We start from the raw sequence: 25,403 nt of genomic DNA on the forward strand, positions 1-25,403 counted from the left end.
AAATCTCCTATCAAAATTAGTAAAATAAACTGATTTTTTCTTTATTATAACGGATGTTTAAATACAAATTTTACAATCTTATGTTAGTTCGCATTTTAGTTCTTAGTTAACCATTGCATTAAAAACACAAATATAAATATCCGTTTGTATTTATGTAGGCTATATTTTTGGCCTTTTACGATACAAACAGTTTTAGAAAAAAAATGAATTGGTTATATAATTGTTAAACGTTACTTTTGGCGGTGTACAATTAAGACGAGTAAAATATATTATTGTTAGGAATGCTATTGTAGTTAAGTATTAAACAAACAACGATTTACTCTACAAATTAAACACCGATAGCTACGGTCAACTTGTTTTGTTTTACTTATATATTATTTTTCATTTATATAAATGAACTATAGTATGTGGCACGAATGCCTGTCTTCTAAAAAAAATATAATTATACGCTTTTTGGTATGGAAACTCTGATAATGAAACGTATTATTTGAGAAAATTTCATTTGTGACACATCTTTTTTATATTCTACCAATATCCTAAATCCAATTTGGGTTCACGTCTTAATAAACTTCGTGAATAACATTGCATGGACCAGTTAGTTTGAAATGTTCAAAAACTTAGCTTCTGTTCTGCTCTAGGTTGTCCAGCACTAACTTTTATTATAACATTTCATCTCACTAAGACTCTTAAAATGATATTCATCTTCTTTTTCTATGCTTACACAAAGATAGTACAAGAAAGTGCACATGAACTTTCAAACTTTTTAAATTTAATTGATTTCCCCTAAGGCAAAAGAAATATAAATAGAGTTTTCTGATCACTCCAATAAAATGTTTACAATTTGTACTATGATTTAAAAACGACGTTTTTTAATTATTTATGTCAGAAATTACATTTTTAATAAAAAGTAACTTTAGAAAACTACATTTTTTCATTAAAACATTAATTCATGAAATTATTATTTTAGCTAAAAAGCTTGCCAATCCCTTCCATTATATTTTTAATGCGTCCTGTAGAATTGTCATAGCCTATTATCTTCAGGCACTTTTCTACAGATCTGATGACACCTGGGGAACCCAAAAAAGCCACAAGAAATGCGTATCATTTCTGGTGAAAGTAAAAAAAAAAAAAAAATGTTTTTTGTCTTCAAGAAAGAGCTGTAACTAAAAATTTTAATTCAAAAATAACACAACCTAACCTTAATGTTCCTCAATAGTAAACCACCTATGGGAAATGGTACTTGATGGTATTAAAAAGTAATTTATGTCCCATTTAAAAAAATAACATCTTTTACTACATCAAACCTTTAAAACCTATCAAATCCACTTTCGACTAATAGGACAATCCTTTATTAATAGTACAAGGTAGCTGCTCTAAAGTAGAAAACTTCAATCAAGTAAAAAGTTAATTCGATGTTTAACTCTAAAAGATCCGCACTGGCACCAGATCGTTCCTGATATCCATCTCAGTCAAATATGAAAGTCGAACTCGGCGGATTTTAACTTTGTATTTCAGTGGACGCGTATTAAATTTTGTATTAGATTACTACGTGCTAAACTTATGCTGATTAGTTCAGCGTTTTATGAGCGGAGGAAGAAATCAGCTTACAGGTCTACTACTGAAGAATTTCCGTAATCGTAGAGTGCGCACGTCATCACATTCATGTTTCCAGTTAATTGTTTCATAGATGAACATTTATTTAAAAATAAATATGTTCATATGTACTTTATCATAATTTAATTTAGTTAAATATAGTTAGTGGTTTTTTTAAATCTATAGTTTGTTTATTTCATTTATTACATTTTTCAACCATACTCTGCTAATTTGCACTATTCCGGGAAAGAAACCAATTTACAGATTAGATGATATTCTCCACATACGAACTTGCCGAATAAGCAACTCTATTAATCTCACTCAAGTTTATTTCCACGCGCCACTCCTCATGTCCTATCTTATATTTGTTGGAAAAATGTAATCAGCAAAACAAAATAACAAGGCATTGTTTATTGTGCACGATGAGATTAGATACCAGAGGACTGTAATCTCAAGTGCACACGCCTGCAAGTGCACGTAGAAGTAACGGAAACGACCCTGCAGTCTCTTTGAAGCATTATCTAATCATTTGAGATAGGTTTATCGCGTGATGCTGCACCTCCATTGCTTATCGGCACGAGAATGCTCTATATCCAAGACCTACTTCTGGGCGAGCTCAGCTCAATATTCTGTGGAATATTCGGTATTTTATGCTAAATCAATTGTTATCAGCTCTGATAAAACACGTGGCTATTACAACTATATGCCCCCAAACCCCAAACCCTAAACTATCATTCATTATATTGTTAGACATTATTTTGAAATACAGGGATAATGAGATGTGAACCAGATTTCTCTACGCCACAGGAACAGCGAGTGCGTAGATGGCTAGCATGTTTAGGCCTGCGCACATTGCTACGGATTCGGAAGCGTCCACCTGGTCTGTCCACTCCCATAGACATGTAAACGATCTCTTCTTCATGAATTAGAGTATTTATATAGTTTGTCATTATAAGTGTTTTTCTCACAAACTCTTTTATTATTCAAGAAATGTGTCTGTGGGCTTTGGCTTTGATGTAACAATTCAACTTACATATATTTTGCAATTTCCTTTCACGTGAAATTGCCCATGGCTTTAGAGCAACAGTTATTGTTAGTTCAAAAATATAATATTCTTAAGATTCTAATAAGAGCAATTTGACATGGTTCGTTGGCTCATTCTGAAGCGGCTTTATGACCTACAACTTAAAAAAGAGGAATGGTTTAGATATTTATGGACATTCTGGATAACTCGCAGAAATAAGTTGAGTTATGGTATTCAGTTAAGACTATGTAATAAGTAAAAGCCGGTGGCTCGATCCTAGACAAGTTAAGCCTGCACATATTAAGAACCAAAGGAAAGTGTAAGAGCCAACTTGCAGTGTACAAGCCCAAATTTCATTTTTCTTGAATTCGATAAAGAAATTACCCCTAAGAAGATAAGTGCTCGCTAGACGCGCTATAGTTATGGAAGAGGAAGAAGTTGGAGGATGTAAAAAGTGTTAAAAACTTTTTTATATTCTTTTTTCAGATAATATTTTCTTAGGCCTGATGCAGTAAAGAGCAACGGCCAGACACAATAGTAAGTTATATTTCCATCAGAAAATTAGATTAAGAGACAGAAAGTCTGTTTTAGGTTAGCTGACACTGTTTTAATGTTTAGAGTTTGAGAAAAATTGTCATATAATAGTTATAACCCTTTCGATACCTTCTGTTCAATTTCCACCAAAACTAGCGTGGCCGATGACCTATTTCTGTCTTGAAGTCCTCTATGGATTTCAAGGTAAACCAAGTTGTTTGCTTATACATTGCAAATTGGCTGTTGGCTACAAAAAGTCTGTGTTAAGAATAGTCTACATGATTTCTTCGAAACGAAGAATATTTTGTTTGCGTCAGAGTTCGTACAAGACGTAAAGAAACAACAGTCAGTGATAGAGGTAAGTAATGGAGGAAAGGCTACAATATTCACATTTTCTGTGAGAAAATTACTTTAGATAATTTCCCTTAGCTTAGAGTGTCAAATAAGCGGGATACGAGCGTAAAGCCACCACAGCCTTCAATGAATAACGGTAAAGTTTCCAACCGCATGACGTGCCAATTACATCGTAGGGATAAAACAAGAGTTACGAAATCCATGTAAAACATCTGGCCAACTCTGTAGTGGTGTGCTGTTGGCTTGCAGTGAAGTACAGTCAGTGCAGCAGTACTCGGTGTACTGTAAGCGTACACTGCCCGAGTACCGTGTAGGGGGTGGTCTCAGGCGTGCCAACAATCTCACTATTGTCTGGCACACCGCACCTGCTTCACAGACCATTTCTGTTATTTCTGGACCACTCCTCCGAGTTTTGGTCCAACTCTTTTGCTTCTGTCCAACATCATTATCAAACACGCAAAAACACAGTACTTTGTTTGTATCTCATAAATACACTGCTCACCTGGGGGCACGTACTCTATAAATATGTCAGATTTGACAGCCAATTATTGTCTGTCCCGCCTGTGTATTCTTTTCTTCACGGGTCAGTCATACAAACAATGAATGTCATTAATAGTGTCACACGCAATGTCAGAACTGTCTTATAAGACATTGAACGTGCTTTTGTGGCGCATAACTATTGCAGAAATAAAAATAGATGAATTTTCATACAGAATGCATGAAACTGTCAAACTTGTAAAGTATCGAACACAATAGAATAGTTTATTTAGTACTTGTCCTTCCAAAAAATATACACGAAAAACTTACATTAGGAAAACGAATGTATAATTCAAGAAAAATGGTGATAATTTTTATTATACGATGCAAATTAATTCGCAACACATATGAGACCATTTTATCACGGACGGATAATCACGTGACAATCAGTCAAATGTTACACCTCACAATCAAGTATTAGCTACACAATCAAGTCTTTATTGCCTTAGAACAACATACAATATTGTATAGCAACAGTCATTAGCCTATCTACTCATTCACACATAATCATACATACAAACAGTTCCTCATCCAGACAAATATGCAATTCCTATATCAGATCCTATTAAAACGTGCTTCGATTTTAATTTCTCAGGCGGCTTTCCATGAACTCACCCACCGTGTAAGAAGCACAAGACACCAATAGGCGTTTAAGACGAGATTTAAATTGTTAATAATTAATTAATTAAATTGTTATCTGCCAATGTTTTGAGATCCTCAGGGAGCCTATTGATCAACCTAACACCAACCTGCGATGGCAAATTATGAGACGCCACCGTTCGATGAGGTTGACTTGCGATAGTTGTCCCTGCCTCTTGTCTCATACTGGTGAATTTTCCTTCCCTGATCCAATGTGTGTTTTACAGAACACAGCCACCTCGAAGATGTAGAGGCAGGGCAAAGTCAGTAAACCAAGCTCTCTGAAGGCATCTCTGCACGACTCTCTTCTCTTTAATTTTAGAATTTGATTCGCACAGCTTTCTTTTGAAGGCGAAACACTCTTTCTAGTTTGTTGTTTGCACAGCTGCCCCAGAGTCTTACTCAATATGCAAGGTGCGGATAAACAAGGCCAAAATAAGCCATTCTAAGGGTGTCGTGAGAACAGTGTTGCAGTAATTGCAGATAGTCGTATCGTCAGCACATTGAATCACCTTTCCATTCTGGATTTATGAGTTCAAATTGTTTACGTAAATATTAAAAAGCACTGGCTCAAGGATCGATCCCTGAGGGACACCATTTGCCATTTTCCTGATATGAAATTTCAGATCTGCACACACTGGTCTCTATTCTTCAAATAGGACGAGATCCACCTGTGCGGCAGACCCCGTATTCCACATGTCTCTAACTGATGCATCAGTGTCCCATGATGCACGCAGTCAAAAGCCTTAGAGAGATCGAGAAATATACTGAGCACCTTATCTCGTCTCTCAAAACCATCGACAATAACATCCAAAAGACTCGAAACCGCATCAATTTTTTATTTGTTTTTACGGAAGCCGAATTGTTCAGGGCACAGTATGTCAAATCTTTCCAGAAAACATTGTAGTTGATTCAAAAATGCTTTTTCAAAAGTTTTGCTGAAAATTGGCAAGATTGCAATTGGGCGGTAATTTTTGGTTTGACGAGGATCTTCTTTCTTAAAAATCGGAGCAATTTTTGCTGTTTTCAAGTCATCCCGGTAAACTCCAGATTGAAATGAGGAGTTTACCACTTTAGTGGTATCAAGTTAGTGGAATCAAGATAATATGCTTGGAGCATTTTTTGACTAGCCACATAGACATACCACAATAGGTAACTAATCCTATGCTATAAATTGAGGCACGCAAAAAGTGAGCGCTCGGACTGCTCTCTGTGGAGTGAGAGGCTCAGGTAGAACATAGTTTAACAATGAGTCACGTGACACATCCCTAGCGTCGGACCTCAAACTAACTGAAATGATCCCCCGGACCTCAGCACCCCTCGTCCGTATGAAAGATTTATCTCCTGTGTAACTAATACAATAATAGGCCATACATATCTTGTTGCCATAATAATCGAAGAGTAGGCTAACGTATTCAGAAACTGACGTACTGAAAATGTAAAGAAGGAACAAAGACGTAGGATGCAGCCAAAACAAGTTACAGCATGCTGCGCTATTGGAATAAGAATATCATAGTCATATCAATACTTAGACGTTTCAATTTATAAATAGGCACAACTTGATTCTCTATTTGTCCTAGATCTATTCACTTTCAAGGAATGGAGAGGGTAAAGAGTTACGAATTCATTAAATTATTCTGTTTTAACCATTTAATGAGAATGCAGACAATATGATATTACTTTACACTAACTCAGGGGTTACAAAACTCAACAATGGAGGTAAACTAATAATAATAAGTACGCTTTAAAGTTAGTTTGTTAAAAATGTCTATATTACACTCAAGGTCTGCACTACATTGATGGGCCACTGTTTAATTTATAAACCTTATGTTGCCATATGGTAACGAAATGAAAAACAATAAAACTCAAGGCCACCGTCATTGTTAGTCACAACACAAGGGTTAGTTCCATTAGGGCACTTGGACTCACGTCCTCCTCTGGTACACCTCAGGGTTCATCAGCTGGTCTTCAGGATTGGTGGGGACCGGGTTCCAGGACGGGGGGTCGGGGCGGTTATCGGGTCTCATAAGGCGGTCTTCCGGGGACTGTTGGGGGATCCTGGGTCGTTGAATGTCGATGGGCTTGGCGGGCTGCGGCTTGGGTTGTGGGGGCGGCTGTGCAGGGGGTGATGGCGTCGGTGCTTGTGGGGGCGGTCCAGGGGTGAACTGTCGTTTAGGTTCGGGTGGGGGTGCAGGCTTCACCACGGGTGGAGGTGCAGGCTTTACATCTGGAGGTGGAGGTGCAGGCTTCACGTCTGGCGGTGGAGGTCTGATAACCGGCTGTGCCGGTGGGGCGGGCATTGGCGGCTCTTTTTGGAATAGAACTGGAGTCGGTGCACTCGAACCAGGCACATTTCCACCCCTCTGTTCAGCGACTACCCTGGACGGAGAGCAAAATAAGTTAATATTTATATTTGTCGGCGTTATTTGAGATAAATAAAACAAAACATAAGAAATAACCATAATTTAGAACCAAGAAAACGCTTTATTTATCAAAGGAGGCAATTAAAAATGCCATAATTTATTCACTTTATGAATTATTATGAATTTGTGAAGTTATATTGAACGATGTAACTTTGACGAAAAAGCTATAAGCTAACTAGTACTCCTGTTTTCCCTGATTTTTCATTATGAGGTGTACGTAAACAAGAATTAGCTATATTGTTTGGAAGAGGTGAATGTAGAAAATGCATTACAACCGAAGAAGGTTATTTAAAATGAATTAGAATTCATTCAGTACTTATTTGTTTTGCTTTCGTCAATAATTCCCATATTTGCAACATAGTAAACGAAGCTATTACAACAAATATGAAGGTTTTTAGGCAGATTTCATAGAAATATGCCTTTTGTAATCGCCCTCATGACGGAAGTTCAGAGAGATTTTTTGGATTTCCTCCAGTCATGACCCCCAGAATCCAAAACCACAATGCAATAAAACGCGAGCTTGTGAACCGATAACTGCTGTAATTTTAAAATATCCAGACTAAACTTGGTTCAAAGACACTGCTTGCACATACCTTGAATGAGTGCGTTAGTCAGTCTAGATATAGACCCAAAACTATACATTTTTCACCTTTATTACGTAATTGTAAACAACTTTTATTCTTTCAATTTTTCGATATCTCTTTATGTTTTAAGATGGCGGCCATTCAAAGTTTGGAAAAGGTATACCTGTATAATCTTATATATATATATATATATATATATATATATATATATATATATATATATATATTTACATTCTTAAGTTATTATACATTAGTGCAAAAAAAGGATATTTAGAATGTTGGGCCAAAAAAAGGTTTGTTCTAAAACGTTTTTTGACATCACGTTTGGTGTTCAGTTAGCGGGCGCGGCGTACAAAGTTTTAACTGGTATACAACACTACGGGATTTATTGTGAAAACGATAACTATCGTAAAGACAGTATTTGTATATATTTTTGGATGAGTTCGTCTTAATCAATGAAACATTTCAAGATGACAGCCATTCGCATTTGAGAAAAACATTTTCATTAAACTGTCGTCATTTGAAGCACCATTTATTCCTACTTATTTTTCGATAACTTCAAAACCGCGTTTGATGAGCGTTTAAAATTATAGAATTATAAAGTTGAACCGTTATAAGTTAATATATTTACTTCACTTCAAGTCCACTTTTTTGCATTTATATGGTTGTAACAATGTTTGTCTAATAATGTTTCAAGATTATGATGTTTCTAAATGTTTGAAAATGTTACAGTTATATTATCATTGAGGGTTATTGTCCCATCAGTGTGCGAATAAGACACCTAAAGTAATATGTATCTTCAGTTGTACATTTCAAGATGATGGCCTCATGTGAATATACCTTTCTTCCGACTGATTCCGGAAGTAATATTTCAAAATTTCACTGAAAGATCTGTATCAAATGTTCGTACAAAATTGTTTTTAAACCTTAGAAAATGATTGGTGTCATCCTTTGCCCTAGGAAATTTCCGTTGTTTACAAATAAAAATGAAATTATTACATTTTAACATTTGAATCATGTATACACACGTTGCAAACTCGAAGAATAGAAATGTATCACTGATAAAGTAACATGATGTTATAACGTGTCGTTTACATTATTCTAGCAAACTACTAACATGAAATGAAGCTTGCATGTGTTTAGTTAAGACATTTAATCGACTTCATAGAATATAACAAAAGTACACCTCGGTGTGGAGTATTTTGTTCAATAATATTTTGCTTCAACAATTAAAATGATGACTTTTAGAAATTAGAATTAAAAGGCGTAAGCCTTACCTTAAGAAAAACTCTTTATTTAGTACGACACACTCATTTAAGAAATAAATTGGCTTAATCTTGAAGATTATTTTCTCAACCCGGTATGGACTGGAGTAGTCTTTTACATTGACCTACTTTTACAAAATGGATCTCAAAATCCAGTAGAAGGATTTTACGTAAATCTTTAGAGTACGGGTTTCTCCCAGTATCGTTCGGTCAACGTGGTACTAGTAGTTAAGCTACATATATTCTAAGATTTAAAGTAAGTGTTTTAAATGTATTCATTAAATTTATTTATCATCCAATAAGAGAACTATCTAGAATATCTTAATTGTCCAGGAAGAACGGACGCCGATTTAGGTAATGAATCATGCTCAGTTAAATTCTTCAGAATCATTTTTGGGAAATAAAAGACTCTGTAAGATCCCATGATAAATCGAAGTGCGACCACAAACCGTGTCCCGACACCACGCCATAGAAGACAAGGACGCTGAAGACAGCAGATGAAAGTAGCGTGGTGTTGGCAAAGAGGTTGGCACCGGGTCGTCTTGGCTCACTGTTCATGTTGATGTTTGTAAAGTGATATAGAGCCTCTGCCATATATCCATCTCACAATCGGCAACGTTACGGCCTACTAAAACAATCTCTCCTGGAATATCCACTGTTCGTAGTTTTTGTAAACTCCTATCATTGAGTGCTTAATTGGAAAAATTGAGCTGTTTTCGTTATTGGCCATTTTTTACCGAGAGTGGAAAATATTGTTACTTTGCCAATTGAAGCGAATTGTCTGCCAAAAGTGTTTCGGACAGTAGACGTCTAGAAAGACAAAATAAACATTCAGTCTCATTTCGGGCTTCAGCCTTGAAGAATCTGAGGATCTTCCAAATTTCTATAATGAAATATAACATGGAATGAAGGTCTGGTTTTAACTCAAATATTCAATGGCATTGCTTATTTTTACGCATTGGCTTGAAATATATGAACTATATTCCTATTCTTAGTTCTTAGGTTGTGCGACTGGTGTCATAACTAATATAAAAGAGTTAACACTGCGTCAACACACAATTAACTTCTTAAATATTTCGGCCACGCTGTGGAGATATATTTTCAGTCAACAGCTGATGTTACACTGAAACTGCCAGTAATAATCAGTCGTCTGTATAGGAAAGTTGAAGGGACGGAGCTTTCTCGTAATTGGCTGAAGCTTAAGGAACCACAGATAGTTCATATAAATATGGCTATTGCGTCATAGGTTGCCAGTTCTAAACCAATTTCACGCTGTGTCCTTTACTAAAGTTATTTTCATTCTTGATTATTTCTAAAGTTTCTCTTATTAGCCTCCAAGAATAGTAGAGACTTTCTGCAACTAAATTTGTTTGGTCTAATTAGAAATAATCAAGAACGAAAATAACTTCAATAATGAAGATTATGTGAAGTTGGTAATCAGTGACAAAGAAACCATATTGATCATAAAATATGGTCGGTGGTTGGTTAAACTTAAGCCAATCACGAAAAAGCTCTACATTTTCAACTCGTCTAAAGCTACGACTGCTGTTATTGGCAGTTTCGGTTTGATATCTGTTGGCTGAAGAGTGAAGATGGCTCAGGATCCTTTATTTTAGTAAAGTGTCCATTTGCTCGTTAGTGATTTCGTCGTTATTTCCTAATTTTCTGTTGTAAATCCCACAGTGGGTGTATTAAAACTAACCAGTGTGTTAAAACCCCACAAGTAAGCAGGCGGAGCTAAACAAATCAATGTATTTTCAACTAACTCATGGTTTTCCAGTCAACTGCAGCCCAATACTACGCACCACTTAAAATTCGCGCCAGATGGTCGCTGCCAACATTACAGAAAATATTTACCTGTTTGAGGTTACAAAAGAAGTTAGCTTATCGCGTCTTAAATGCAATAATCGTCTTGTTTATAACGATTATATTTCAATATTTTGAATTAGGTGTGCGTAGCTTTTTAGGCAGTAGAATAAATCTTGTCTTTATTTGGCCCTTTTTGTAGATAATCTTTTGAGTCAAATTTTTCAAATTGCAATATACTGCATGTAAATCGTAAACTTAAGATATGTCTATTATGATTGATGTGATTCTCTCTCTCTGTGATGTAAATGTACTGTTATCAATAAATTGTTAATGCTAGTAGGTGACATTGTGGCAAATAAATAAATGTCTTTTTTATTATGTAAGAACTAACTGTTTACAGGGAATTGTACATTTTGTAATATTACCTCACTAAATATTGTCCCCTAATTAGGGGGTCCTACAATAATTAGGGGTAGGTGACTAATAATAATAATAATGCAAGAAACAACCATTATCTCAAAGTATACTATCATATACCTTTTTTATACTTCAGCCAATTACTTAAATAATTATTGAGTTTATGTGACTAAAATTTGTTGTAACATTTAACAATGGTAGCTGCAGAATCCATCCCTTTACTCGTTAAAATAATGTATGAGCAAAAATAAGTATTTATACAATGAGTTAACTTGTAAAGTTATAAGTTTTTAAATCACCATAAAATGTATGAATGTATAAGCAATAAATAGTGTATCATTTATAAAATAATATTTATAACGTATGTAAAAATGAGCACAATACGTTTTCCAGTTCATAAGAATATGATCTGTAAACTGATTTATTTTCCATCCATCCTTTTTCATATTATTTAGTTATTTTAACCTTTCACGAAACTTTAGGTTCAAAATATAAAAAATATACGAATAAAAATGAAGAGTAAATGAAGAGTTTTGGAATTTCAATGACTGGCCGTCTCTTCTTTTCTCTTTCTAAATTCTTGGAAAACCTGGCCTAACAATATCAGAACGTAAAAAAATGGTTTTTAACAAAAACGTTATTGTCAGAACCTGGGAGTATTTTGACAGGACAATTGGTTTTCGATCAGAGGAGCGATAAATGCTTACAAAGATTGAGGTAAAGTTTTTATGTTAAAGGGCTTGTAATCCTAAATTATTTTCATCAATAAATTTCCACGTTCTTTGAAGAGGACAAAATCTCTAAGTATTAATAATAAATTTATCCAGATTTTGACCACAAATATGTTGAAGAATAAATTCAAGAAGGAAATTATTGCATAGTAATCGTGTTGATAACAAACTATGCTCTTTTGAACAATTTCCTCCAGTACTACAATTGTTCTAGATTTTTTATCTATTTAAACTTTCTATCTCCAACAGTCCAAAGACAAAGAAAGAGTTAACATTTATATCCCAGAAATAGTATCCACAACTGCTCAACCTTTATTCACAGATTGTTCTATATCTGTCAATTTAATTGAGTTGTGTAAATAACGAAAGCTTTGCTAATTTAATATAAAACTATTTTTAGTTTTTTTATTTTGATTATATAATGAGTAAACTGCTAATCTGTATTTAATTTACTTTTTCGATTACCACTAGAGGTTCTCTCATTCTTCACGTAACGTACCGATCATTTGTTGGTTACTGGAACGCGGTGAGGATTTCATAGCATCACTTTAAATAGCTACCACTGTTTTGGCCCATCATTTAACAGGTTCACTACCACAGCTTACACTAGGTGTGTCTAGTCTACATGTTCCGACATTAGCCACTCGCCGTGCCCCCGCTCCATACCACAGCCAGAAAATTGTTGACATTTTTAATTGATACGAAACAGAACATATTATGCTTACATTCGAGTCTTTTTTCCGAAACTTTTCTGCATTCCATCTTGTATGTAGCGACAGTTTTGTTCATAATCATAAAAAATTCCCTTTATATACCTATCCATAATTCTTCTCCATAATCAAATATAGTTTTAATCTGAATTATATTTTAAATATAACATTTTATTCGAATTTTTGTAACTCAGAAAACTTATTGAAGACTCCCAAACAACAAGCCTTATTGGAAAAGTATTATTTTATTAATATTTAGTACTATTTTACAGAAAACTTAGATGCTTGCAATTTGGTACAGATTCGTACGTGAAGGCTCCACGACCACATTCATGCACAAAGGTTTTTAATGTTACGTTACCTACTTCAGCGTACTCGTAGTCAGTTGTACCAGAAAGGTAATTGAATGTAAAATAATAAGATATAGTAAATAAATTCACCACCTCAACTTTCAAAACTTTTGTAAGGAGTTTAAATGTCACTTTTCTTTTACCACAAATTTACTTCCTTTACATTACGTTTAAGCCTGTCTTATATTAAAAATTTGATATTTTAATAACAATATAGGAACCCCGGTTAAAAACAAGTTTACACACACTGAACTAGTAACAGGCACAGATATAAATTGTTTTATGACTGCTCAATTATTCTTCGAGAGTCCTCATCATGACTTTCTTCGTCGATAATTTTATATTGTATCTGAACTTGCTTCTTATTACCTCCGGTGTCGACTGGTACCCCATTTTAACTCTTAGAACGCATTATTACAGCCATTGCGTTTTCTTAGTGAGTATCAAGAGGTACTAAGTCACGACTCAGGTCGCTTTTAACACGCAACGGTTGGTAGCACTTCAAATAATGTTCATCAGCTGTTTCCTTTGACTTCTTTTTCTTGTTGTTCTGAGTGTTATGTTTAGTGCAAAAACTTAGAAGTTATTGTAGTGTTTGCAAAGCAATAATACAAAACGAATGAGTATACTAATTTAAATTACTCCTGCATTTAACTTACACTAGCATATAGGCTAATTTCCTGTTTATAAAATACACTACAACTCTGACAAAAAATTCACGCACTTGTCATGTGAACTATCTGTCCCAAAAAATGTACGACTAATATAAGCGTCAAATACCCCAACTTAATTACCAAAAATGAGTTTGGAAAGAAAATGTTGTATCTAAAGTTTGTAAACTCAAACTGACACTTGTTACCTTTGTTAGCGAAAAGTCTAAATACGTTGCCCTCACTTGAACAATACTGAAAACATGTTGTTGCAAGTCCAGAGTTAATGGTTTACGCCCGCTCTGAATAAAAAACTACTAAACAAATATACGGGGCCTATACTTGACTACAGCTTGTTGATTTAACGAAGATTCCTGCCCAATAAATATTTTATTCACGCCAAAATCATGATGAATGTGTTTTGTATTTTGAAAACTAAAACAGATTTAGCACATTACTACATCTACTATTAAGCGCCAGGTTCACAAGGGGTCCAATAAAGTTGATTCATTTCCTAATGACTAATTAAAACCCATGTAACAGAGACTGCTGGCGAGTTACATATTTCTTCGGATAACTATCCGGGGCAAAATAAGAACCAAACGCTGTCAAGAGTTAGACTTGTTTTTAGACACATGCAAGTTATTTACAACTAATTTACAATTTTTCTTTTTACGTGGTCATTTTTACAAACCATGTGTTCGCAAGTTCAGTGCAGTAAAATGTCCCATTAGGAAATTTGACCGTATCTACACTCCTCGTGAAGATTGCGAAATCTTTGCTAATGCTGGGAAAAAACATCCAAGGACAGTTACAACACCTGATACCGGCATGATCACTGGTTTTTCAATTTAGTGACTCTCCATGTATAAAACATCAGTTACTTTTGAAACCAGGCCTTTTCCAAGAAATGAAATAGTGAGATATAGTAGTAATTAAATTTCATTTTCTCAGAACTCTCATGAACATAAAGGTGGTACCAAGTCAAGTGTCAGTACATAGAATCTGGTGGTTTAGAGAATTTACACACTTTGAACCTGAATAAAACTGATGTAGTATCCTTACCTAACCAAGAAGCATATCCACAAAAGTATCTATCAAAAAAAAATTAAGACAATGAAAACAATATCGCATATCACTGAAGAGCACAAAGGCCTTTTTAACCAACCAGTACAATGATCAATTAATGAAGATGTCCCCATCAGTGATGATGATGATGTAGAATAATTAATGTGTTTTTGTAATGTGATACCATTCTTATTAATTATTAAGGTCTAGAGTTTTTAATATTTGATCTTACTAAATATTTAATGAGACCCTGCTGCCTTTGTAGCTAGTCGCTTCAAACCTTTCAAAAGACTCCCTAAAATTTATTGTGTTAAAATTACCTTAAGTCAGCAAGTTAAAATACGTTTTTCTAGTTTCCTATTATGTACGGAATTTAAAAAAATAAATCTAATTGTTGTTGTATACGTGTACTTCATTGTATAATTTCCACCAAACCGCTATTAAATATTTCAAAAAAAGATAAACCGTTTGTTTCACAAAACCATGAAAAGTGACTCTTTTCACCCGTTCAAGTAGTTTTATAATTTTTCCTCCTTAGTGATTCCTCTATATCCAAAAGTGATAGCAACCACTACCATAATATATGTGGTAAAAAAATATCCACATATTTAACTGAATATTTTAGCTAAAATATAATCGAGACATTATACGAACGGAAAGACAGTTCGCTTAGATAGTTATAAATGTTTAAATTTTAATTAATTAGTGACGTCACAAAGCTTAGCCTATACTGGTAAAAGACAAAACCCGATGTTTGTACGAGGAAGAAAACAAGTATTGACGTGGAGCTACAACAGTCGCTGAATCATCCATCAGTTTAAGCGTTCCTTGTGGAAAGTTACGATAACAGACAACAGTTTAAACAAAACATAAATAAGATTAGTGTGACGCTATCTAGCCAAGTGAATGAGATGCCATTCAAGTGATAGTTTGAAGTGAGCGTATACACTTGTACCACTGCCGCCGCGGCTTCATGCTCATAAAGTATATGGACTGTTGAATCGCCCTGGTGACGTCATGGCTGTTGGCAGTTGTCACATAAACACTGTAGGTTAGCCGATGTTGAGCAGAGTTACTGCAGGATTACTGCCGTAACACTCATTAGCCGTTACATGTATTCATGCTACGCATGGTTTTAAAATATCTGCCCTAAGAGTGTTGAACTCTATCAGTCCGTAGAAGACAAGTTGTACAATGTACACAATAATCGTTCAAAACATGTATTGGGTTGAACTGAGTACGGTATATAAAGATATATACAACTATTACGACATGCTACTATACCTAATCATTTGGTAACTGCATGTCGTAAGAAGGTCGAAGGTAACTACCCTCATGTTCAACTCCAAAACAATAATGTTGAATTAAAACAACTAAAAACCTTATTTTTTCGTAGAAGAATAAATAGGAACAAAATAATATGCCTATTTTAAGGTTAAGTATAGTTAGTATGCACGAAAGTGCTTTTTTCAAAGTTTTATAAATACATCTCCTTGCAATTTATTTACTATTTAATATTCAACCAATTAAATAGAAACATGTTTGCCCTGAATAACCAATTAAATTATCGAAACAATTAGTATGCCCGTATTTAGGCTTATTTATTTTCACGGTATTTTACAATCCTAATAATATTATAAATGCGGAAGTGCTCTTTGTTTGTTTGTTTTCTTTTCATGCGTAAACCATTCAACCGATTGTATTGAAATTCTACATGAACATTCTTACGGTCCCAGGGACGTATATATTTCCCTATTTCGAAAATCCCTTCCGGCTACGCACCACTGGTCTTTAAAGTAGCGAAAAAATGTATTAAAAAAGTGTTTTCTAGATCGTGGTAACAAGGAAAACTCAACATTAGCGTTGGAAATATAATTCGTCCGAACCAGAAATGCTGATACAGATTCAAAACCTACGTAATTGCGTGAGAAGCCGCGGGTAACTGCTAGTATTTTATTTATGTAATAAGCCGGCTTAGTATTGGGAAATATCAAAAATATAGTTAACGTAAAACGAAGAACAAAGAGCATTGACTAAATATGCAGTACGAAACATTTAAGTGCATAAGTAACCGAGTGACAGATTATACCTCAAAGTTACAAGTAGACATATCAAATGGACATAGGCCAGATAAAACCAGTTTAATGCCAAAAACAATGAATAATAAACATTACGTTAATAGCAAAAAACAAAAAGACTATCAAAATAACTACCGACTAAACACTAGCAAGAAAAATAAGTAAAACAGTAACTTAATAACAGGGCATCACAACAAAACGGTGAAGACTGGCAGGTGGCAACGTGAAGTATGAGCTATGAAAAGTTCAAGACTACATGAGTTTTAACACTATCTGTAAAATGAAACATCTCTCGTAATTTTATGACAAAAATAATGGCCTAAAAGTGTTAGAGATTAAACATTGCCCTTGAGAGGTTAAAATCGAGATTGCCAACAGTAAGCTACAGCAAGATCGTAAATAAATACGTTACAAAATAGTGAACCAACCAATTTTGCTGAACAGTTTTAAACCTACATAAAGTATCATTTCGATTACTGAACGGCATTTCAATAAATTTGTTCAATTACTAACCGAATCCACCAACTGCATGTGATCAGATACTTGACTAATCATTCAAATGCCCTTTCTACTTTAGAATTCCTGACAGCAATTACAAGGCTAGTAGAAAATCCTAAGGTCATTCTACACAGTTCAGCTAATCATTTATGACACAAATAAGTCCGTAACTGCAAATATAGGCTATAGCTTAATTTGATTATCCGTGTGCGACAAACAAGATCTCATGTGCACCGTCTGATTATCGGCCTGAGCGGGGGACTAGCAGCTGCGCTAACCGGTGACTCACGCAATTAGCTCAATTACCACTGCCTTTGACAAACAACTGACCTTCTGCTAGTTACTCGCTCACACCCACCACACTGAAGTTTGACGGTCAACAGCCAAGTTCATAGCATTCCACTATTCAAGTCTTGGGGAACATTTTACGACATACCACTGACCTTCTGCTGGTTTACTCGCTCACACCCACCACACTGTAGTTTGACGGTCAACAGCCAAGTTCATAGCATTCCACTATTCAAGTCTTGGGGGATATTTTACGACATACCACTGACCTTCTGCTGGTTTACTCGCTCACACCCACCACACTGTAGTTTGACGGTCAACAGTCAAGTTCATAGCATTCCACTATTCAAGTCTTGGGGAACGTTTTACGACATACCACTGACCTTCTGCTGGTTTACACGCTCACACCCACCACACTGTAGTTTGACGGTCAACAGCCAAGTTCATAGCATTCCACTATTCAAGTCTTGGGGAACATTTTACGACATACCACTGACCTTCTGCTAGTTACTCGCTCACACCCACCACACTGTAGTTTGACGGTCAACAGCCAAGTTCATAGCATTCCACTATTCAAGTCTTGGGGAACGTTTTACGACATACCACTGACCTTCTGCTGGTTTACTCGCTCACACCCACCACACTGTAGTTTGACGGTCAACAGCCAAGTTCATAGCATTCCACTATTCAAGTCTTGGGGAACATTTTACGACATACCACTGACCTTCTGCTAGTTACTCGCTCACACCCACCACACTGTAGTTTGACGGTCAACAGCCAAGTTCATAGCATTCCACTATTCAAGTCTTGGGGAACGTTTTACGACATACCACTGACCTTCTGCTGGTTTACTCGCTCACACCCACCACACTGTAGTTTGACGGTCAACAGCCAAGTTCATAGCATTCCACTATTCAAGTCTTGGGGAACATTTTACGACATACCACTGACCTTCTGCTAGTTACTCGCTCACACCCACCACACTGTAGTTTGACGGTCAACAGCCAAGTTCATAGCATTCCACTATTCAAGTCTTGGAGAACATTTTACGACATACCACTGACCTTCTGCTAGTTACTCGCTCACACCCACCACACTGTAGTTTGACGGTCAACAGCCAAGTTCATGGCATTCCACTATTCAAGTCTTGGGGGACATTTTACGACATACCACTGACCTGCTGATTTACTCGCTCACACCCACCACACTGAAGTTTGAAGGTCAACAGCCAATTTCATAGCATTCCACTATTCAAGTCTTGTGAAAAATTCTACCACATACCACTGACCTGCTGGTTTACTCGCTCACACTCACCACACAGAAGTTTGACAGTCAACAGTCAAGTTCATAGCATTCCACTAGTCAAGTCCTGAAGGAACTTCATAGTTTATATCATTCCATTAGTCAAAGTCTTGGGGGAGATACTTTTCGCACATACACACTCATTCGTATCAGCATTCTCACCAAGCCATGACGTGATGTGAGATTATAACTTAACTACGGACATACGTAATTACGCCTATCTTTCCCTCATCATGGTATATCCAGTATCATCTCCAACAAAACGTATGCGTAAGCAATAAAACGAAAGCGTTGGTTGAAACAAAAGAAAAAGGTCAATCTTCTATTTTAAGTTTTACTTATTCGGTAGTGTATTTTACGTTGTTTCGTTGTAAAGAAATGTATTCTTGTAGACCTCAAACGCGTTATACAATTTGCACTATCTACGTAAGGTAAAATCATTGAGTGTTTAATATGCATAAGGTATAAACTCGATAAAATTTATGTATATTAAGCTTGTTTGTAACCTAGCCGTTGTATTGTGTTGTGTAAACCAATCTATTCCTATAGTTCGGGAATAGTGAACCAATTTCCATAGTATAATTGTGCAACCTAGTTCATCGTGTAATAGATGTACAGCTGCGCTAGTTCAGAGGGGGTCGAAATTGCAGTATATGAAAAGGATTCAAATAGTGAATAACAACATTTTCAAGTATAGTGATTTTCAACTTTATAAACTTACGACCAACCGTCAGGCGCCTACGTAATAGTTATATCAAAATTAACCAACGGGATAGAAAAACTGAAAATTCAACTTGGTAGTGATTGCTAATTTAACTTGTATTAACGTGTTGCGTTTAAAAGTGTAAATTCTAAAAATGTGTCTAGTAAAAAATTTATAGTTTGATATTTTTAACCTTTTGTCTATTCTCTATTTCGCGTGTGATGTTTCTAGGGGAAATTCCGCTATAACTTTCACGAGAAACTAGATTGTGTGCGTCTACAACAGAAATTGCGCCTGGGCTCATAGACTTATGTACGATTACTCCAGTAACTTATACACGAATCTTTATGGAAATCAGCATTGGAGTTCTAAAAGTAAACAATAAGTAGGCCTACAAGTTCATTGTATGGAAAAGTTTTCTACACAAATAGTTGAGTCACTATGACGTCGATTAATGTTATACAAACTGACTCGTGGTTCATAGACTCAAATGTACATTATTTAAGCCGTATGTTAGTAGGTAAAGTAATAAATATACATCTTAAAACAAATTTTACGCCCCGTTAAAAAATTAAAAAATGAATATTTGGAGAGGAGTCGACTCCTGTGACCTCCACCCCCACCCACAAATCCACCACTATATTGTGTCAAAGACAATAGTTTGAGATGTCAGAAATATACAACTATACAGGTAGAGATGTAAATGTTTCGTTACATTTAAAATTTAAATAACGGAAATTTGTATTAGATATACACCATACGAATACTACGTTAAACAGTTTATATGAAACACTTCACTTTTCTTATAAGTTTCTTTTATTGAGAAACTCCGTTCTTCTTTCTATCACTATTTAGTCCGTTTTTCATAATCTAAAGATCTGAGCGATATAGCAGGTTGTAGAGGGGGGGGGGGGAGTCAGTGCATCGATCAATGTATTTAGGCCAAGGTCAAGCAAGATAGTTTGCGATCCAACGCTCTCTGCTCTATCCTTAGTAAACTTTAGTTTCTATAATGTAAAATACAAACTACAACATTTGGATCTACTGAACAGTTAAATACTGTCTTGCTTTTTAAGTAATAGTATTATTGTAAGGCCTATCCGGACTCTTGTTTTTTCATTAGTAATAAATAACAGATTGTATCCTAATCGAAAAAAACATTCGAAACAACAAGAATTGAAAAAAATCTTATAAATAATAATTAATCACAAAATGTGTTGGTAAGCGCATAACTCAACAACGCCTGGACCAATTCGGATAATGCTTTTTGTAAAATGTCCATTGAAATTCGAGGAAGGTTTTTATGAAGAAAAAGTTAAGAAAGGTTATAGTATAGGAGCTAGCAACGTTTTCGAGAGAGAATTTCAGGTCAGCTGAAATTTTGATATGCTGTCTTTCTTGCTCTTTCGGTTGGAGTCCGGGCTATCTGGCTGGCGGTAGTGGTTGCGTTTATTAATGCGCATCTTACCTGCACAGGTAAAAATCCTGGAGCGCTTCGACAAATGGACAACATGGCGTCAGTCTAAAGTCACATGTTTGTTTTGTGTTTGTGTTATTTGTGATGTTTATTTATTAATTTCGCTACAATCGCCAGTGGTAAAATGAAACGTGTTTCTGTAAAGGACATAAAGATAAAATCATTCTTTTCGTGGTTGATAAACTGAAGAAGTGCCAGGAAGTTTTGAATATACGTTTAAAATATAAATTAAAGTACCGTGACATTGAACTGCCTACTGAAATAAATGAGGCAGGTGGTTGGAGAGAGACAGTTTGAAGTGCTTTTTTTTTAATTACAGAAACACATTTCATTTTACCACTGGCGATTGTAGTGAAATTAATAAATAAACATCACAAATAACACAAACACAAAACAAACATGTGACTTTAGACTCACGCCATGTTGTCCATTTGCCGAAGCGCTCCAGGATTTTTACCTGTGCAAGTAAGATGCGCATTAATAAACGCAATCACTACCGCCAGCCAGATAGCCTGGACTCCAACCGAAAGAGCAAGAAAGACAGCATATCAAAATTTCAGCTGACCTGAAATTCTTGTTTTAGAAACGTTGCTAGCTCCCGTACTATTACCTGGAATATTTTGGAATTCAGAAAAAATTGTAGTTTTTACGTTTCATAATTCAAATTAAACAGGCACTAAACAGCCGTTGACAGCTATAGTTCGAAAAACTTTCTGAAACATCTGTTTACATTTAAATTTTAACAATAATAAGTAAACAGTGCTTGATCGGTAGTGTAATGCAGATAGTAAATTAAACATTAATATATAAATTTTAGTCCAGATTGCGCCAGTGACGAATTAAAATAATCTAATGCATTAAATACTGTTATAAAACTAACCTTAATGAACAAAGTTATGAATGTTTTCACATAAGTTACTTTAAACTGGTGGGCTTCTTTGACATTATGATATTACATTTTAACAATGGCTTATGGAAAAACAGAGAAATACAAAATATGCCTCAACGATTCATTCTTTCCCTGGCTACAGTCCAAAAAACAAGTGTAACGCAAAACGTTAATAACGATTATTTTGGAATGTTGTATAATCTTAATAAGGAGTTTCCTCTTATACCGAAAGTACATAAGAAGTAGTTAGGACTTCCCTCTAGGTCGTAATAGGCTTTTCAGTCCTACTTAAGTGTGTATTTTCTTCGTCAGGACAAGGCAAACTCAACTATATCAACACGATTTTGACCAAAATAGATTTCCGAAAATAAATTTGAAATTTTGCACGCAACATTACGAAGCCTGTTATGACACGTAGTGTGGTGGGCGTACTTCTACCTTGGTGTTAGTTATTTAATCAAAATTGTCGATTATTTTATCTAAAACATTGAACTATAAAAAGAAATTCATGTCAATTACAGAAAGATAAAAAGCTTAAATGAGATAATGTGTATCGTCCTGTGACCAAAAATAAGGAATACATTGTTTACATTTTAACATTGTTCTTCTGGGTTAAAATGCAAGGTCGATCAGTCGGCTCATAAGACAAAGAATCTACGTACCAGTTTCAAAGCAACAAGAAACATGTTGAATAATGCTTTGGCAGAAACAGGCCATAAATGCGATACGTGCGGTGCAAAGGTTCAAATGGGTTACTTTTGAAAAGAATTATTCACGCATAAAAAACTGCTTGAAATAAAACTTTGACATATAAGTATTTAAGCAACTTATTTTTAGTATTACATGTTGAATCATATATCATATAATTTTGTGACAACCAGACACTGTTTAATGACTCAGCTTTGTGTACCAACTTAGATAATCAAAGACTATTTGATTGTCAAAACTGTTGACATTACCCTGCCTCTATTAGATACCTGTTCTTTTTTAAATACAAATGTAATGCCATAAGAGGTAGTGACATACACTTTTTATGTAACTAGAGGCAGGACAACTACGGAAGTGGGGCACACAGGATGGTACTGTTTGAACGTTTACCTTCCCAAGCAGGAGTTCTCTTTCTCAAAAAAAATACAAAATTTTGCTAAAAATGTCCCAATGCCGAAGGCATTTAAAGCTCGTCTGAAATCAACTTTAGTCGCAAACGCTTTTTACAGCATGGACGAGTTTTTCGCCTTCAACTGGGAGACCCTCAATTGGCATACTGTCTATGGACTAGAGTGGTACAATTCGAATACGTGTGAAAGAGACTTTTGTAGTAGAATGAATAAAAAATGTTAGCCTTCTAAATTTGACGATTCCGATACATTTCTTGTAAAACTGTTTTATGGAATAAAAGATTATTATTATACTTTAAAGGAATGAGAATTTTACAAAGTTCTCAGGTACCGGTACTTGCACTTACTACATATACAACTTAAAGGGTTCTATCTTTTTGGTTGGTCATTATAGGAAGGGTTACTTTGTACACTAAACATTACATCAATTATTTCTGGCAATGGTATGATATGGTAGCCTACTCGTGTTTTCTAAATCATCAAACTGTCTAGATTGTAGACATTAAACAACTCTCTATCACATGAATGCAAATCTGCTGAAATTTAACTTTCTTTTAGCAGACGAAATATTAAAATGGCTCCAGTTCACACCCTATTAGGCGGGTAAATCAATGCCGAGGCACCGCCTGGTCGACCCAGCTGTTGTTCTGACACCACCTGACCTCTCGTGGATCCATATCGGCTTCTGGCGAGTTTTACCCGATGTTGGCTGCCAATATATGGTTTATAGCTCGGTCGGTCGCTGGGTCTGGGCCGGCTGTGGGCTAAAATAGACCCGCCGGAATCTCCGGGCTCCGACACTGCATTTCTCTATCTGTTCCGAGCCTTTGGCGTTCTCTAGCCGTGAACAATAGAGCCAGAAAACACGGTCCATGAAGTTGCTTTTAAGTGCGATGAAACTGTTGATCTGTACTTGAATTGCACTTTTGGCACCAAAACATACATAAATATTTATAAGTTTTTGGTACCTGAACAGAAAAAATGTTATCTCATTTTTTTACATCCACACATTTAATTATATACTGTCACTTTAAACTTGGTTTAACACTACCGCCATGTGTTAGTACATTTACTAATTGGATTAAACTATACACAATCCGGTTAATCCTGGAGTCGTTTACGTTACACAAATAAACATTAAAAGTCGATTTATACATTGATAGTACCTAATTATTAGTTATTAGGTTAATACGATATAACTAACATTGTAGTTATTTAACTTTAAAAACAGTTATATATTAATGGTTATTCATATTTGTTTCGAACGAAAAATAATAGTTAGATGCTCAATTAAAAATAATCTTTATATCTTGTACGCCACGAAAATCTTTCGTAATGAGTACATTTATGTTGAGTTAAAAATTTGAAGACAAAACAACAGGACCAGCCCGTTTTTTAGTTATGCCAGCTCCACCCAGGGGAAAGAGCCTCGTCCTTAGATCTGCGAGGACATGTTATAGTCCTGGAGGCGAGGGATAATTTGCACGTTACAAGGACACCAATTTCGTGGTATTGGTATCAGTAACGGAATATCTATTACAATAAGATTAGAATAAAAAATATTCCTTTATTGATTCCATGCACTGCACTAATCTATTATTTTGTTCTGATATATTGTTATTGTGCTACAGAGTAATCAACAATGAACCGTATATAATCTAGGAGTCAAGAACCAAGTTTTATTAAATATATGTATTCTAACTTGAGCTTTTTAAGGAACAGAGGAATTTATCATTTCAAAGAAATGCATCGTTTGCAGTGCTAGTTTTTATGGAGCCCAATCGAGTTTGCTGATTTTCCGTCATATTGTTTTGCCATGATACTCACAATTTACTGTTGGCCTCTGGTCAGTTTTCAGTAGTTTATTGGTTAGAGCAGACCTGTTTTCTTTAGTTCGGTTTCAATAGCGTTTTGTTTTTATATTAAGTGCATGTTTTAAAGATTCTGTGCATGGCCGTATTTTTGCATTATTGCATTATTTTCAATTGATGCATGGACTTGAATCAATGCGCCCTGATTACAGCAGTAGTTCTTAGTCATATTATGATTGTTTTGTATTCTTAGATGTAGCCTTTCACAAATTGTAGTCTTGTTTTATTTTGTATCTCCACATGTATGCCTAGTTAAATTTATATTTATTTTTAGCGCATGGCCCGTTATACACGCTGATTTGTAATTCTTAGCCAGATCTGTTTTTTCTTAGATGTAATCTTCTACAAAACGTTGGCTAGTGTTTAGTTTCAATACCTGCATGAATGCTTAGTTTCATTTATATTTTTAGTACATTACCTGATAGACTTTTATTGGTGCACAGACTCTAATTATTGCACGCAGCAATTTTTGTTAGTTGAATGTTGTTTCC

General features: G+C 35.2%; 1 protein-coding gene across 1 annotated transcript in view; it reads right to left on the minus strand.

Annotated features, from left to right (window-relative positions):
• Window positions 1-3,764: 3,764 nt before the first annotated feature.
• Window positions 3,765-25,403, minus strand: part of LOC124363479 (alpha carbonic anhydrase 8-like) — a 31,738-nt gene continuing 10,099 nt past the window's right edge. The window contains exons 2-3 of the mRNA XM_046818727.1: window positions 6,611-7,060; window positions 3,765-3,870 (exon numbers count right to left, since the gene is read on the minus strand). Coding sequence (XP_046674683.1) covers window positions 3,765-3,870; window positions 6,611-7,060 — 556 coding nt within the window. The remainder of the gene's footprint in view (window positions 3,871-6,610; window positions 7,061-25,403) is intronic.

The sequence above is a fragment of the Homalodisca vitripennis genome, chromosome 5 (genome assembly GCF_021130785.1).
Source record: "Homalodisca vitripennis isolate AUS2020 chromosome 5, UT_GWSS_2.1, whole genome shotgun sequence".
In the NCBI taxonomy this organism is placed as follows: Eukaryota; Metazoa; Arthropoda; class Insecta; order Hemiptera; family Cicadellidae; genus Homalodisca; species Homalodisca vitripennis.